Raw genomic sequence first — 14,265 nt, forward strand, 5'->3', positions numbered from 1 at the left:
AGGTCCCCTGACACCACTACTTGGAACTGAAGGCATTTCCTTTTATAACTTGATAACATCGCCATGATTCGTCACTGGCCACTAGTCCCTGGAGGTACCGCCAGTAGAGACAGCTTGTGATGTTCAGGTAAGTGCTGGCAGGAAGCTAGAGGACAGAGCTGACATGCCCACCTGCACACCCAGCCTGGGCAAGCAGCAGGGGAAACTGGGCAGCAGAAAAGGTGGCAGCAGCCAAAACCAAGGGGCTAGAGGGTAAAACTGCTGAACAGGAAGCCATCCCAGTCTCAAAAAGAGCCCTTGGAGGTTTAACCACAGATGGCTCTGCTCAAAGACCACCAAAGTACAAGCTTCAACTGAAGTCAAACTGGTAATCTAAGTTAACATTAATTAAACAAGGCTGAATGAGAAATCACATAATGTCTAAGAGAAAAATGCTAAAAAAAAAAAAAAAAAAAAAAAAAAGACTGTGAATCAAAGGAGTCCAGCGGAGGATGGGCGCTCAGGCTGGCCTCCTGAGGGAAAGGGCTGAGGCCACGTCCACTTGGGAGCCCTTAATTATTAGCTTCTGTTTTCCTTCAGTCATTTTTTTCCTTTAAAAAAAAACCCCAAAGTTACACTGTTAGCTATATTATAGGTTCAGTAAATTTTTCTGCTTATTGTAATCTAGAATGGAAACCACTATTTAACCAAAATTCTTTTAAAGGGAAAATGGTGTCCAAAATCCAAACACCTAGTCTTTGCTTGGGGAACACAATCCATCGGTTGGGGTGTGCCTATGTTTAAACAAGAAAAAAATTACAGAATCACAAATTTTTAAATTAGTAGCTTCACACAGATCTTTACTTTCTCATTAAGAAGACTGGACTTGGAAGAGAAGTGAAGGAAATGTGGTATAACTGCTTCCCTGTTAGAAATATTTATTCCCCTTCTAAGGTTTCATGATCAATATGATAATGAAGAGTGATTGACTGGACAGTGTAAGCAATTTGCTGTTAAATTATGGGGACAGAAAGACCCTTAAATGCAGTTGTGACTTTGCCCCTGATGTCATGATTCACTTCTGTGGTATTCCTGCCAAGAAAACACGATCACTGTCTGGTCATGAGGAACCATCAGACGGACCCAGGTTGAGGATCACCCTCTGGGATGAGAGCTTTATTCTATGAAACTGTCAGGAACACGAAAGACAGGGTAGGACGGAGGAATGGTTCCAGACTGGGATAGAATGGAGAGACATGGCAACACGGGTTCACAGGTGGGTCCTGGACCAGAAAAGAAAAAAGTGTTAGGACAGTTGGTGAACTGTGACTGGGGCCTGTGGATTGGTATATCAATGTTAGTTTCCTGATTAGAAGGGTTATATAGTGATCATGTAAGGGACAGCATATCTGCAATTCTCAAATGGTTCAAAGAAGTCTCATGCTTTTACATGACAGGCAGAGAGAGACACAGAAAGGGAAAAAGAAAATGTAATAAAATGTTAAGGAGTTGAGGAATCTGGGTGAGAGGAATATTAGAGGTCTTTGTCCTAGTCTTGCAACTTTTCAGTAAGCTTGAACTTTTTTCAAAATAATTTTAAAAATTCGCCCGTGACCTCGAACGATAAAGGACCACCATCTTTATGGGAATCCATCACCTCCCAAGCAGAAAGTTCTTTTCAATAATGAATGTAAAACTTCCTTGTTCCTGCTCTGTCTTCAGTATATACAGACGTCCACTGGTCATACTTCTCTACTGCGACCCTTCAAACACTGAAAAATCACAAACACCTCTTGGCCTTCTAATTCCAGGCAAAATGATACTGATCTCATTAACTCTTCTTCACAGGCCCACTTTCTAAACACATCCAAGCTGCAGTGCCCCCGACACTGACTTTCATATCTATTTTAAATTCAAGACTTAAAACAAGATATTTACCCCAATAAAAAGCTAGAGAAAGGCTTATTGGGAGGATCATCTTAGAACTGCTGCATCTTTTTTTTTTTTTTTTTGCGGTACGCGGGCCTCTCACTGTTGTGGCCTCTCCCGTTGCGGAGCACAGGCTCCGGACGCGCAGACTCAGCGGCCATGGCTCACGGGCCCAGCCGCTCCGTGGCATGTGGGATCTTCCCGGACCGGGGCACGAACCTGTGTCCCCTGCATCGGCAGGCGGACTCTCAACCACTGCACCACCAGGGAAGCCCGAACTGCTGCATCTTAAATCTCTATTTCAGAATCTTTAAACACCCAGCCCTGAGATGTGTATCCATAGGCCCCGGTTTCAATCACCTGCACCTCTGACCTGGACCTTTCAAAGTTTTACACAGCTGGGTGGTCCTTAAACTATAGCCACGGCATTTAGTTTTCTCCTTGTAAGCTGCTTATTATTCTATTTTTGTCTCAATACCATCTTCAGCTTTACTCAACTAATATCTCAGCATCAATTTCTGGACTATTATGATAGCTCACTCTGAATCAATATTGGCATTGAAAAAACTGGGGCTGGTTAATGGGCCTTTTCAAGGGATGTTTTTATATAATTCTAAGAGTCGATTCCACTTTCATGTTGCTACCATGCTTGTGGCACTGAACACACTGTAACAAGTCACTCCATCAGGCTCTTTTAGATTCAGTGACTGGCTTTTGCCATGATGCAGAGAAAACACTGTATACAAAAAGGAAAAAATTCAGAATATAAAATTACATCTATGTGTGAGTGTGCTAAGACAATTTGGGTTAGAAATACGCCACTTACAAGGGGAGGGCCCAGTTATTAGACCAGCTAACATTGCAATAACCCACCTCTAAGAGGACTGAGAAAGGGCAAGTTGTTTTTCTCTACCATTCCTAGGACATTTTCAGACTGACAAATCAGCTGTGACTACCCGGGGTTGCAGCCTTTAAAATGATTCTAGAGTTTTAAGGAGATAAAGGTCCTTATGGTCACGGGGATTGGTCAAACAAACAGGTACATACAAATACTCAGATGGGATACAGACGGTAATATTCATTGCTTGCTGCTTTGCAAAACTAACAGCTTTCAACTTTTTTTTTTTTTTTTTTCAGTACGCGGGCCTCTCACCGCTGTGGCCTCTCCCGTTGCGGAGCACAGGCTCCGGACGCGCAGGCTCGGCGGCCATGGCTCACGGGCCCAGCCGCTCCGCGGCATGTGGGATATTCCCGGACCGGGGAAGGAACCCGTGTCCCCTGCATCGGCAGGCGGACTCTCAACCACTGCGCCACCAGGGAAGCCCAACTTTTTTTTACTTTAAGGCTCATTGCTCTACTAGAGAAAAAAAAAATCTGTGGCCTCACTTTACATAGTATTCAAGGCCCCTCATTTCTGGTGACGAAGGCAGGTCAGGGGAGCTGAATGACCAGCTCAAGGTCACACAACTGTTGGTGGACTAGAACCTAGGTTTCCACAGTTGTCCTGCACTGTTCTTTGTATCCGAAGTTATTTGCCTCTGTACTTATTAACTACGCATTAGAGTTAGTTATGGACTTTTAAAATGAAAAATGAATACACACAATAACAAATTTGTACTGACTTAAAAATGAAACAAACCTCCAAATGCAGAACCATGAATAGGCTGTAAAATTTGACTCAAATTCCTTATATAATTTCAACAGCCTCACCTTGCTCAACAGTGAAAGCATTAAGTGTTAGACATAAAGTGAGTAATAATCATTACACAGAAATTATACCATAAGGACTATAAACAGCCAGGTGTTCCTAGCACAGGAAGCAAAAATGATAACTCACAATTAACTTAGTTTTTTTTTTTAAATGCCATTTGAACCAGTAACATTTGAAAATTAGAACTTGGGTTAAGAAATACAAATAACTAAAGGCCTGGGGTAACTAAGCCACTCTTTTAACAGAACACAGAGCACTATCTTGTCTCTTAATGAAGGCACTGCAGGAAGTGATTTTTTTTTTAAGTTGGAGGTGAGGTGAGTGGGTGGGTGAGTAGTGGTATGTCAGAAAGAAAACAGGATGTAGAAAAGGGTCCAGAGGTAAATACAGTGAGAATGATTAAGGAGGCCGCTTGTAGATGCTCTATAAATATGAAACAATAAACCTAGCATAGGTTGAATATAATTCCTTTTCAAAACCAATAACTTCTGTCTTTACCTTCCATGTAATTATTGTCATTTTAGAATCATCACACACAGCTCTCTTCACTAAAATGATTTTGTAACTTTTAACACTCATTAAACGTTTTGTTTATCAAGAGATCCAAAAATCTATTTCCTTTCTTGTCAACTAATGAGATTTCCAACTCCAATTAATTTAGCAGCCGAATAATAGTTTCAACAGCCTTTTATGTAGTTATTTATAGTAAATTGCTTTATAATTTTCTCTCTTTATGTGATCAAGCTGTTTTTCTGTAGTTCTCATCTTTCATGTCTTAATCAAGGTATCATGAACCCTCTGAAAGCTGACTTCTCCCGCTGGAAATGTCATCCCTTCGCTGGAGATCTGGCCCCACAAAAAAGTCTCCTACATTTAAACAAGGCACGTGTTTGACAAACACACACACTCACTCTCCCGCCTGCGTTCCTGGACCTGTCATCACTGATGCAGCGCAGCTGTCAGGGTGGGATGACAATGTGAAGAGCCGGGGAGGACGTGTGGAAGGGGACTAGAGAAATTCACGGGCTGCATTGAGAGTGACAGGCAGGACACTCCCGCTCTCACTTCTGGGCACATTCAGTGACACGGCCGCACGCTCCCGCGGGATACTGCCCATAAGGAGGTGTCTCTGGTAAACTCCGTCCTCCTGGCCCCTCCGGGAGCTCGAGGCGGGGCGTCGCAGAACTGGACCCGGGCCCAGGGGAACCGCGGGCGGGGGCAGCAGAAAGGAACAGGGGGCAGGGCTCCGGCGGACCCTCGGGCCGGCCGACTCTCCGCCCCCGCCCCGGGTAGGCCGTACCTGTCCCGCAGCCCGTGCTGGAGGCGGCCCAGCCTTTCGTAGTAGTCGGGGCTCGCCAGGTGCGCGGACGGCGCGGAGGCCCGGTGCATTCCGCCGCCGCAACCGCTCCTCACAGCCTCCGGGCGGCCGGGGCCCGGGTTGTCCGAGGCAACGGCCCCACCATGCACCGCGGGTAGACGCTGCGCCCCGACGCCGCACGGGGTGGGGCGGGACGCCGTGGAGGGGCGTGGGCACGGCGCCGTGAAGGGTGGGGCAACTTCCTGGGGTCATGGCGCCATGGAGGGGCGGGGAAGAGGCGGGGCAGACGGCTAGGAGGGGCGGGGCGCCGTGGGAGAGGGCGGGGTGCACGCCGGCGAAGAAGAGGCGGCATTGCGACTCTGTGCCCTGGCCTCTTTGCTTCGAGACTGGTGTCTTCTTCTACCCCCAACCGTTCGGAGTTCTCGTGGGAGAGACCCTGGCCCTCCTTCGGGCGGGGCCCTTCTCTGAAGGCCAGGTCTGAAGCCGACCCCGTGATCCCTGCCCCTTGGGTAGAGGATGGAGGCTGGGCGGGAGTAATCACGTGATCATTTTTGTCTTTGGCATCAAACTGCTTTAACTTTACCAGGTGCATTCTCTCCTTCCTTCCCTTCTTCCCAGTATTTGCTGAGTGCTGGGCACAGTGCTGTTTGTTTTCCTACCAGCGCTTAAAAGCAAAACAAAACACAAAAAAGACAAAATCCTCAGTCCTAAGCAGCTATGCTCAACCCTGACAGTAGACCCCGTTAGCTGAAAGCCCGCGCTGACCCTGAGGCTGTGGCTAAGGCTGCAGATCACATTGCTGGCTGGTGAAGAGGGGGAAGTTGCCAGCAAGTTGCTTGCAAAGCTGACATTTGTGCAGACAGAGCTCAGTGGACAAACGCCCTGTACATCAGGGACTCTGGAGCCCGCTGCCTGAGCTCCAATCCCTTCTTCCACTGCCCAGCTGTGTGACCACGTACAAATCACCCTCTTTACCCCCAGGGTTCCTCGTATGTCAAACTGGGAGGCTGTTACTACAGGACCCACCTATGTCGTTTCTATAATGATGAGATTCATTAATGTGTGTGTTTAGAAGGGGTCCCAGCACATAGGAAGAAGCATCAGTTTTTTGTTTTTTGTTTTTTTAAAATAAATTTATTTATTTATTTTTGGCTGCGTTGGCTCTTCGTTGCTGCGCACGGCTTTCTCTAGTTGCAGCGAGCAGGGGCCGCTCTTCGTTGCAGTGCGCGGGCTTCTCATTGTGTTGGCTTCTATTGTTGCAGAGCAGGGGCTCTAGGCGCACTGGCTTCAGTAGATATGGCACGTGGGCTCAGTAGTTGTGGCTTGTGGGCTCTAGAGCACAGGCTTGGTAGTTATGGCGCACGGGCTTAGTTGCTCCGCGGCATGTGGGATCTTCCCGGGCCAGGGTCTGAACCCGTGTCGCCTGCATTGACAGACGGATTCTTAACCACTGTGCCACCAGGGAAGCCCAGAAGCATCAGTTTTTATCATCATCATCATCACCAACTTGGGGGAAAAGCTTTCTGAAGAACCATAACTGTATTCTAAAACCCACAGGGCAGGAAAAAAGAAACTATAGAATTTCTTTAGTCTCTTATTCTTCATTTCTTTTGTTTTTTCTTTGTTATTAATTTCACTTACTTGTGTGCTAGGTGTGACAAACTAGGAAATAGATCATCAGCAAGAGAGGTGGGCCATTCAAAGGTCTGCAGTGTAAAATGATGATGTTACTCAGCCTTCTCTTCACATTTGCTAGGTCCAGGGCAAGAGGATGAATGGAGACCCTCATGCCATCCGTCGAAATATTAAACAATTATAAATCAAGATGACAAATTGTAGATAAAATATGGTCCCTCCTACCTTGACCAATGTGCCTTCATAAAAGGGGAGAATTCATACAGGGGAATTTAGTTTTCTGACTCCTTACCCAGCCTTACCGGTCCCCACCCCAGTATCCCCCTCCCCCATACCAGTCCACAAGTCCTAGCTCTGTCCTCATCCCCACCTCAGCCTCCTCTTGGCCACTTCTCAGGCTGAAGAGTAAGCACACCAGTGATGGTCACCCTAGCAAGAAGGACCCAGGAAAGAGGTCTTTAAAGGCCTTGGAAAGGAGCTTAGGCCCCTTTGACCAGGGGATGTCAGGGTGATGAACACCTGGAGTGTGTCCTAGAAGGACGTGTGTGTGTGTGTGTTTGTGTGTGTGTGTGTGTGTGTGAGACCTCCAGGCAGGCATGTCCTCTGACCCTGGGGCCTCCTTGCCTTGTATGGAGTGGCATGGCCAGACAAAGTCCAGAACAGGCTCTGTAACATATAGAAGCCCAGGTAGGGCCTCTTGCCTGAATCTAAGGGTAGTACTGATGTTATTTTTATTTAGTTGTTATATCACATTATACCAAGTTGATCCCATGGTAGTGAGCAAAGGTTTGCTTACTGATTTTAGTGCAAACAATATTTTACTGCAACCCTGGCCAAAAAAATGCATGTATGGCGATATTTTATTTAGGACCATCCCTACCCATATTAGTTTTTTAAGGAAAAAAATCCCCAATTAATATAACTAATTATTTTCAGCAAATATACAGAGTAAACAGATGAGGCAGTCATTTAGCATCCAAAATTTTTATTCGGCCATTTTAGGAGAGTCTAAAATTAAATATAATTAAGCAGTAAATAGATAATTCAAAATAATTATAATTTGCATTCTTTGGTTGATTTATTAATGACATGTGACACATCTAGATGCAGGATCCATTTATTAACAGTAACACCTAGCAAATTAAATGAATATTTCTAGAGTATTTATGCTAAAATTATGCATTCTCAATGGTGACAGACTTTTAATAAATTCAGAGTTCTTCACTTTGAATATTTAATTTGCTGGTGCACTCTCCTTTAACATTGTTCTTAAATCCCCTTATATTAGCAGAGCTGATTTCTGTAAGCAGCTCTGCTTTCAGCTTACCTGGACCACAGGCCATCAAGTCTTCCTAGATGGGCAAGGTTTCTTTTAAGCCAAAGAATGTCTTAGCTGGAAGTTAGTTAAGGAATGTAGCCTCACTCCCTTATTTTTTAGAGGAGGAAAATAGTTCAGGGCAGACAAGGGACTTGGCTAAGGTCATACAACCAGTCATTTGTGTAATATTAATGAGCCTAGTTCCAAAGATAGGTCCCTAATAGCCCCATTAAGCAAACAGCAAGAAAAGCCAATGTTTCATCCTGGTAGTCATATGGATTTTAGGGTGACCCCTATGAAGTTGCTGTTTTTGTAGCTCTAAAACAGTTGAATTAATGGATGGAAAATTGATTTTGGAAATATGTTGAAATTAGCATTTTACAAAAATGTGAACACCTGCAATTTAAAGATTAAATTCTGTGTATATGAGTCAATAACTGCTTGGATATTATATTAGTTTCCTAGGGCTGCCATGATAGAGTACCACAAACAGGGTGGCTTAAACAACAGAAATTTATTGTCTCATAGCTCTGGAGGTCAAAAGTCTGAGATCAAGGTGTTGGCAGGATTGGTTCCTTCTGAGAGCAGTGAGGGAGAATCTATTGCATGCCTCTCCTCTAGCTTCTGGTGGCTTGCTGGCCATCTTTTGCCTTCCTTGGCGTTGTAGATGCCTCACTCAATCCCTGCCTTTATCTTCACATGGCATTCCCCCTGTGTGCATGTATGTCTCCAAATTTCCCCTTTTATAAGGATACCAGTCGTATTGGATTAGGGGTCCACCTTCCTCCAGTATGACCTCATCTTAACTAATTAGATCTGCAATGACCCTGCTTCCAACGAAGGTCACATTCTGAGGTACTGGGAGTTAGGACTTCAACATGTGAATTGGGGGAGTTTGCGGGGGCTACACAATTCAACCTATAACAGACATGAACACGGGAAAGTATTTCATTTTGCAATCACTACACGGTTTGTAGGTAGATCTGACTTAAAAGTAGAATGTGGGGGAAAGGCCGTGACATCACATGTATGTGTGTATGTAGCCCCACCTGCCACTGAGCGTCTACACTAATGTAAGCATTTACTGCCGCATTTAAACCCCATGAGTCCTCTGAGGGCCCTGCAAGTTTAAGCAACTGGCCTAAGATCACACTGCCAGTGTGTTTTTGGCCAGTTAGTGGTAGTGTTGGAATTCAAACAGACTTTCCAATTCCCAAGTCCATCCTTTCTTAGCTTCCATTCTATATGGCCTTGAAACTCATCATTTGATAGTTACTGATATTTTTTATTTTCCTTGTATGAGATGTGTAAACATATATACTGTGTGACCCAGAAGGGTTTTTACATATACATAGTTCATTGCTGGGAGAAATAGTATCCCTTGACCTAGGAATGCATTTTTTCTACATGCTGTGATACAGCAGATTGTGTTCACCATTCTGTTAATTTTCCTCCCTGGCCCTTGGAAAGACTACATTTTTAGCAGTGAGATGGGTCTGTTTGACCCAGGCTGGGCAATAAAATGTGAGCAGAAGTGATGCAGCCGCTTCCAGACCGGGCCCCTGAACATCCTATACTGTCTTCCCCACTCTTCATTAGGTGGCCAGCTGGATGCAGAGGACCCAGTGGAGAACTCTGAGGCCCTGGAAGAAGAGTGAATGGCTGTAAAGAGTACAGGACTGTAACTTGGGCAAGAAATAAACCTTTATTGTGTTGAGTCACTGATCTTTTGGAGTTGTTTGTTTCAGCAGCTAGCATTACTTATCCTGAGCAATACACAAGCATTCCATGCAAGAATTACACAAATGCATCAAACTATCTTTTTGCAACATTCTCAATGAGGATATGTATGACTATCCAAATGGTCAAGGAGACTGCAAACCTGGAACTCTGAGATTCAGAGTCAATGTCTGAGGAGAGAGGCCTAGATAACAAAGGCAAAGCTACAGTGAAGAAACGTCTAGAGCACCTCTGTCCACTGGAACCTTCAGCAATGATGGAAATGTTCTACTCTGTGCTGTCCAATATGGTAGCCACCAGCCACATGTGACTGTTGAGCACTTTAATGTAGCTACCGCAACCCTGGAATTGAATTTTAAATTTCATTTTATTTTAACTTGTTAAAATTAAAATTGTAGAGGACATGTATCTAGTGACTCCTGTGTTGAACAGTGAAACTCTAGAGATAAAGTAGAAAGATGGTTAAGCAAGATGGGGGAGAGGAGGAGGTCATAAGTCACCAGGAAGTGGAAAGCAGGAACTAGAAGGTGAGATGCCATAATTGGTGGGAGGTTATAGTGATCAGGAGGAGAGGTGTGATAGTTAATTTTATGTGTCAACTTGCTTAGGCCATGGTGCCTAGTTGTTTGGTCACATACCAGTCTAGAAGTTGCTGTGAAGGTACTTTTTAGATTTCAATCACTAGAGTTTGAGTAAAGCAGATTGCTCTCCGTAATGTGGGTGGGCCTCATCAAATCAGTTGAAGGCCTTCAGAGAAAAGACTGAAGTCCCCAGAAGAAAAAGGAATTCTGCCTCCAAACTGCCGGTGTTCAGACTCAAGACAGCAGCAGCATCTCTCACTGAAATGTCCAGCCTGCAGCCCTGCCCCATGGACTTGGCTCTTGCTGGTCCCCACAACTGCATAGGCCAATTCCTTATAATAAATCAATCTCTCTCTCTCTGTCCAGATATAGATTTAGGTGTACCTTGGAGATATTATGGGTTCCGTTCCAGACAACCTCAATAAAGCAAATATTGCAGTAAGGCAAGTCGCACAAATTTTCTGGTTTCCCAGTGAATATAAAAGTTATGTTTACACTGTACTATAGTCTATTAAGTGTGCAATAGCATTATGTCTAAAAAAAGTACATACCTTAATTAAAAATATCTTATTGCCAAAAAGAGTGCTAACCCTCATCTGAGCCTTCAGTGAGTCATAATTTTTTGCAATAGCAACATGAAAGAACACTGATCACAGATCACCATAACAAATATAATAATTTAAAAGTTTGAAATATTGAGAGAATTACCAAAATGTGACACAGAGACATGAAGTGAGCAAGTACTATTGGAAAAATGGCACCGATGGACTTGCTCGGGGCAGGGTTGCCACAAACCTTCAATCTGCAAAAAACTCAGTATCTGTGAAGTGCCATAAAGTGAAGCACGGAACAGTGAGGTATGTCTGTATATCTATCTATCTATCTATCTATCTATCTATCTATCTATCTATCATACTGTTTCTGTTTCTCTGGAGAAGCCTGACTAATTAATACAGGAGGGCAAGAGGTTACTAAGAGCATTTTGCTCTAAGGCATTTGTAATAGCTAATTTAAAACAATAAGAATAGGATGCAAATTCCAATAAAAGTGAAAACAGAGATTTCCTCATATGACATCGTATCATGTAAACCAACAATTAATGTGTGGATCTCTAAAATATACGAGATATATGAAAGCTAAATAACAGCTGAAAAATCGAATAACAGAGTCATTGAATGGCTCTACTAGAGACTCGGTTCTTAAAGGAGATGGGCTTGCTCTGACCCACAGCTTCCATGTGCCCATGATTTCCCTGAAGCCCTTGAATTTGTGCTTCCGTGAGGTCTCCAGGATTCTCCCATTATTGAATGGAATCCTCAGAGGCGTTAGACTTAGAGCACCAAATCCTATACTCTTCTCCCTGCAGGACTGGGTGGTGGCTTGGTTCCACCTGGCCAGGTATGCCCCAGATCCCTGGGTGCAGGAGCAGCAGCCCTGCATCCCTGTAGGTGTTGACGTCACGTGTGAACAATCTGAATGCTGAGATTCTCCTCAAAAATCATTTGGCGGATTTCATAATTGTTTGCCACTTGCATGCACTTCTCATCAGGGTTCAACGAGTACTCCTAACTACAAGGATTGGAAACAAAGGGATGCTCTAGACCTGCTCTTAAAACTCGCAGGCAGGTTGAAACCAAAGGGTTTTGCGTAATAAATACCATTGAATTTGATGACTGTGTGTTTGTGTTTACCAGGTGACAGGGCACTGGATGTAGAACTTCTACTTTTCACATCGTCTGCAATTATCCACGGCATGTGTCTTTGTAGAAATGTTGGCTTCAGTCATCCCTGGGGTACCTGGATGGTGACTGCCACACAGAACACCCTCCCGGAGTCAATAAACACTTGCCACGTGTACTAGAGAAGAGGTAGAATACAGAGGCTGAGGATTCAGGCTCAGGTCCCCCTCTGTGTGGTATACTACCACCTCCTCTTGCAAGCTGTGTGACCTTGGGCAGATTACTTAACCTTGCTGTGCCTCAAATTCCTCATCTGAAAAATGGTGATGGTAATAGTACCTTCCTCTTAGGCTTGTTGAGAGGATTAAATGTGGTAGTCTGTGTGATGCACGTAGAATCATGTCTGGTAGAGTTAGCCCTCAATAAATATAAGCTGGTGTCACTTCTTAGAAGGCAAGAAGAATATCCCTTTGGGAGATGGGGAGAGTCATCAGAGGTAAAGGCCCACGTTCTGCTTTGGACTATTTGTCTCTATCTCTCTAGCTCTCAAAGCCATTTCCCAAGCTTCCTCTCCATCTTTATCAACCCTGCTGGCTCTGCACTCACACGCCAACTCAGAGGGGTCCAGTCACCTGAACTCATGGCTGATGACACAGCAGGTGACCTTCAGTTGGGAACCTCAACCCGAGATTCAGTTTCATTCTTCTGTGTCCAACCTGGATGTAAGAGGGATCCCAGCCCATCACCCCTCAGGAGTAGAAATCCAGGCCACAGAGGGAGTGCCCAGCACCACGTTGTCCAAAGACCACATGCTTGGGAATCAGAAGACCTGAATTCAAATCCCAGCTCTGCCTTATACCAGCTGTGTGGCTCTGAGCACATTTCTTAACATCTTAAATGCTTCATTTTGCTCATTTCTAAACTCAGAGTAACAAATTTTTATTTATGGAGTTATTGTGAGGTATGAAGGAGGTAACATTTGAGAAGCTCTTAGCACAAGCCTGGCCATAGAAAACATTCATTGAGCAAGTGGTTCCCACACCTCCCTGAGGACAAGGGACGCTCCTAATTTCCTAGGACTTTTCAGTGTAACCAAAGGGGAATGGCGACAAGTTCATTTTGTTATTGGGGGTGTGCGGGTGCACATGCATCAATAAATAGCATCAAATAGTTCATATTAAGGGAGGCTCTTCCTAGCTCTTTACATGTACTATCCCCATCTTCCAGATGAGGAGTTTGGGGCACATCAAGGTTAAGCAGTCCAGCCAAGGCCACACAGCTCACAAGAGCAGGCGTGGTGTTATAACCCCCACCAGACAACAGAGATCCCAAACCCTCCATCATCTCCAGCTTCTCACCACGACAAGTGTTTGTTGGCGCAGGGAAACTTAGGGACAAGAGTCCGTGTCCTGTCCAGGGTGGGCCACTGCAGCTGGAGCAGAAGCTGGAATGGGTCTGTGGAGGTCTGACAGACACCACTTCTCCCCAGGGTGGACTTTTTCGGGTTGGACTCCATTGGAATCTTTTCAGCTATTTAAATAATGCACCGTGAGTATTGTAAAGCCATGGTTCGTTACCATTAGTCAACTGTAAGTCTTCCGCAGAGAGAAAGACTGGCATCTATTCCTTTGGCGTTCTTCAGCTCAGCTCTGGGCCTAGAACCCAGCCCAGAGGACTACTCCAGAATACTGGCTGATGGGACAATGTAGCCATTTTAAAAAATTAAGGTATATTAGCACAAGGAACTATATTCAATATCCTGTGATAAACCATAATGGAAAAGAATATAAAAAAGAATGTATATAGGTGTATAACTGAGTCACTTTGCTGTACAACAGAGACTGGCACATTGTAAATCAACTATACTTCAATAAAAAAAAAATAATAATAAATAAAAAGAGGACTTCCCTGGTGGCGCAGTGGTTGAGAGTCCGCCTGCCGATGCAGGGGATGTGGGTTCGTGCCCCGGTGCAGGAAGATCCAACATGCTGTGGAGCGGCTGGGCCCGTGAGCCATGGCCACTGAGCCTGTGCTCCGCAACAGGAGAGGCCACAACAGTGAGAGGCCCGCACACCACAAAAGAAAAAAAAAAGAAAAAAAGAAAAAGAAAAAGAAACCCAAAGAAACCAAAAAACTTGAGGTATAGTTCACAGTTCATAAAATTCACCCTTTTAAATGGTACAGTTCAGTGGTTTTTAGTATATCCACAAAGTTGTGCAACCATCACAACTATCTAATTCTAGAACATTTTATCACCCTCCAAAGAAACTCTCTACCCGTTAGCAGTCACTCTCCCTTCCTATGGGCACCCCCGGTCCCTGGCTACCACCAATCTACTTTCTGTCTCTGTGGATTTGCCTATTCTGGAAAGCTTA

At 44.6% G+C, this 14,265-nt stretch overlaps 1 protein-coding gene across 1 annotated transcript in view; it reads right to left on the reverse strand.

Moving 5' to 3' along the window:
• Positions 1 to 5,032, reverse strand: part of KIZ (kizuna centrosomal protein) — a 112,896-nt gene extending 107,864 nt beyond the window's left edge. Inside the window, exon 1 of the mRNA XM_079719598.1 lies at positions 4,920 to 5,032. Within this exon, the coding sequence (XP_079575724.1) occupies positions 4,920 to 5,008 (89 nt within the window). The 5' untranslated portion in view covers positions 5,009 to 5,032. The remainder of the gene's footprint in view (positions 1 to 4,919) is intronic.
• Between the last annotated feature and the right edge of the window lie 9,233 nt (positions 5,033 to 14,265).

This window comes from Hyperoodon ampullatus (genome assembly GCF_949752795.1).
Source record: "Hyperoodon ampullatus genome assembly, chromosome: 14".
In the NCBI taxonomy this organism is placed as follows: Eukaryota; Metazoa; Chordata; class Mammalia; order Artiodactyla; family Ziphiidae; genus Hyperoodon; species Hyperoodon ampullatus.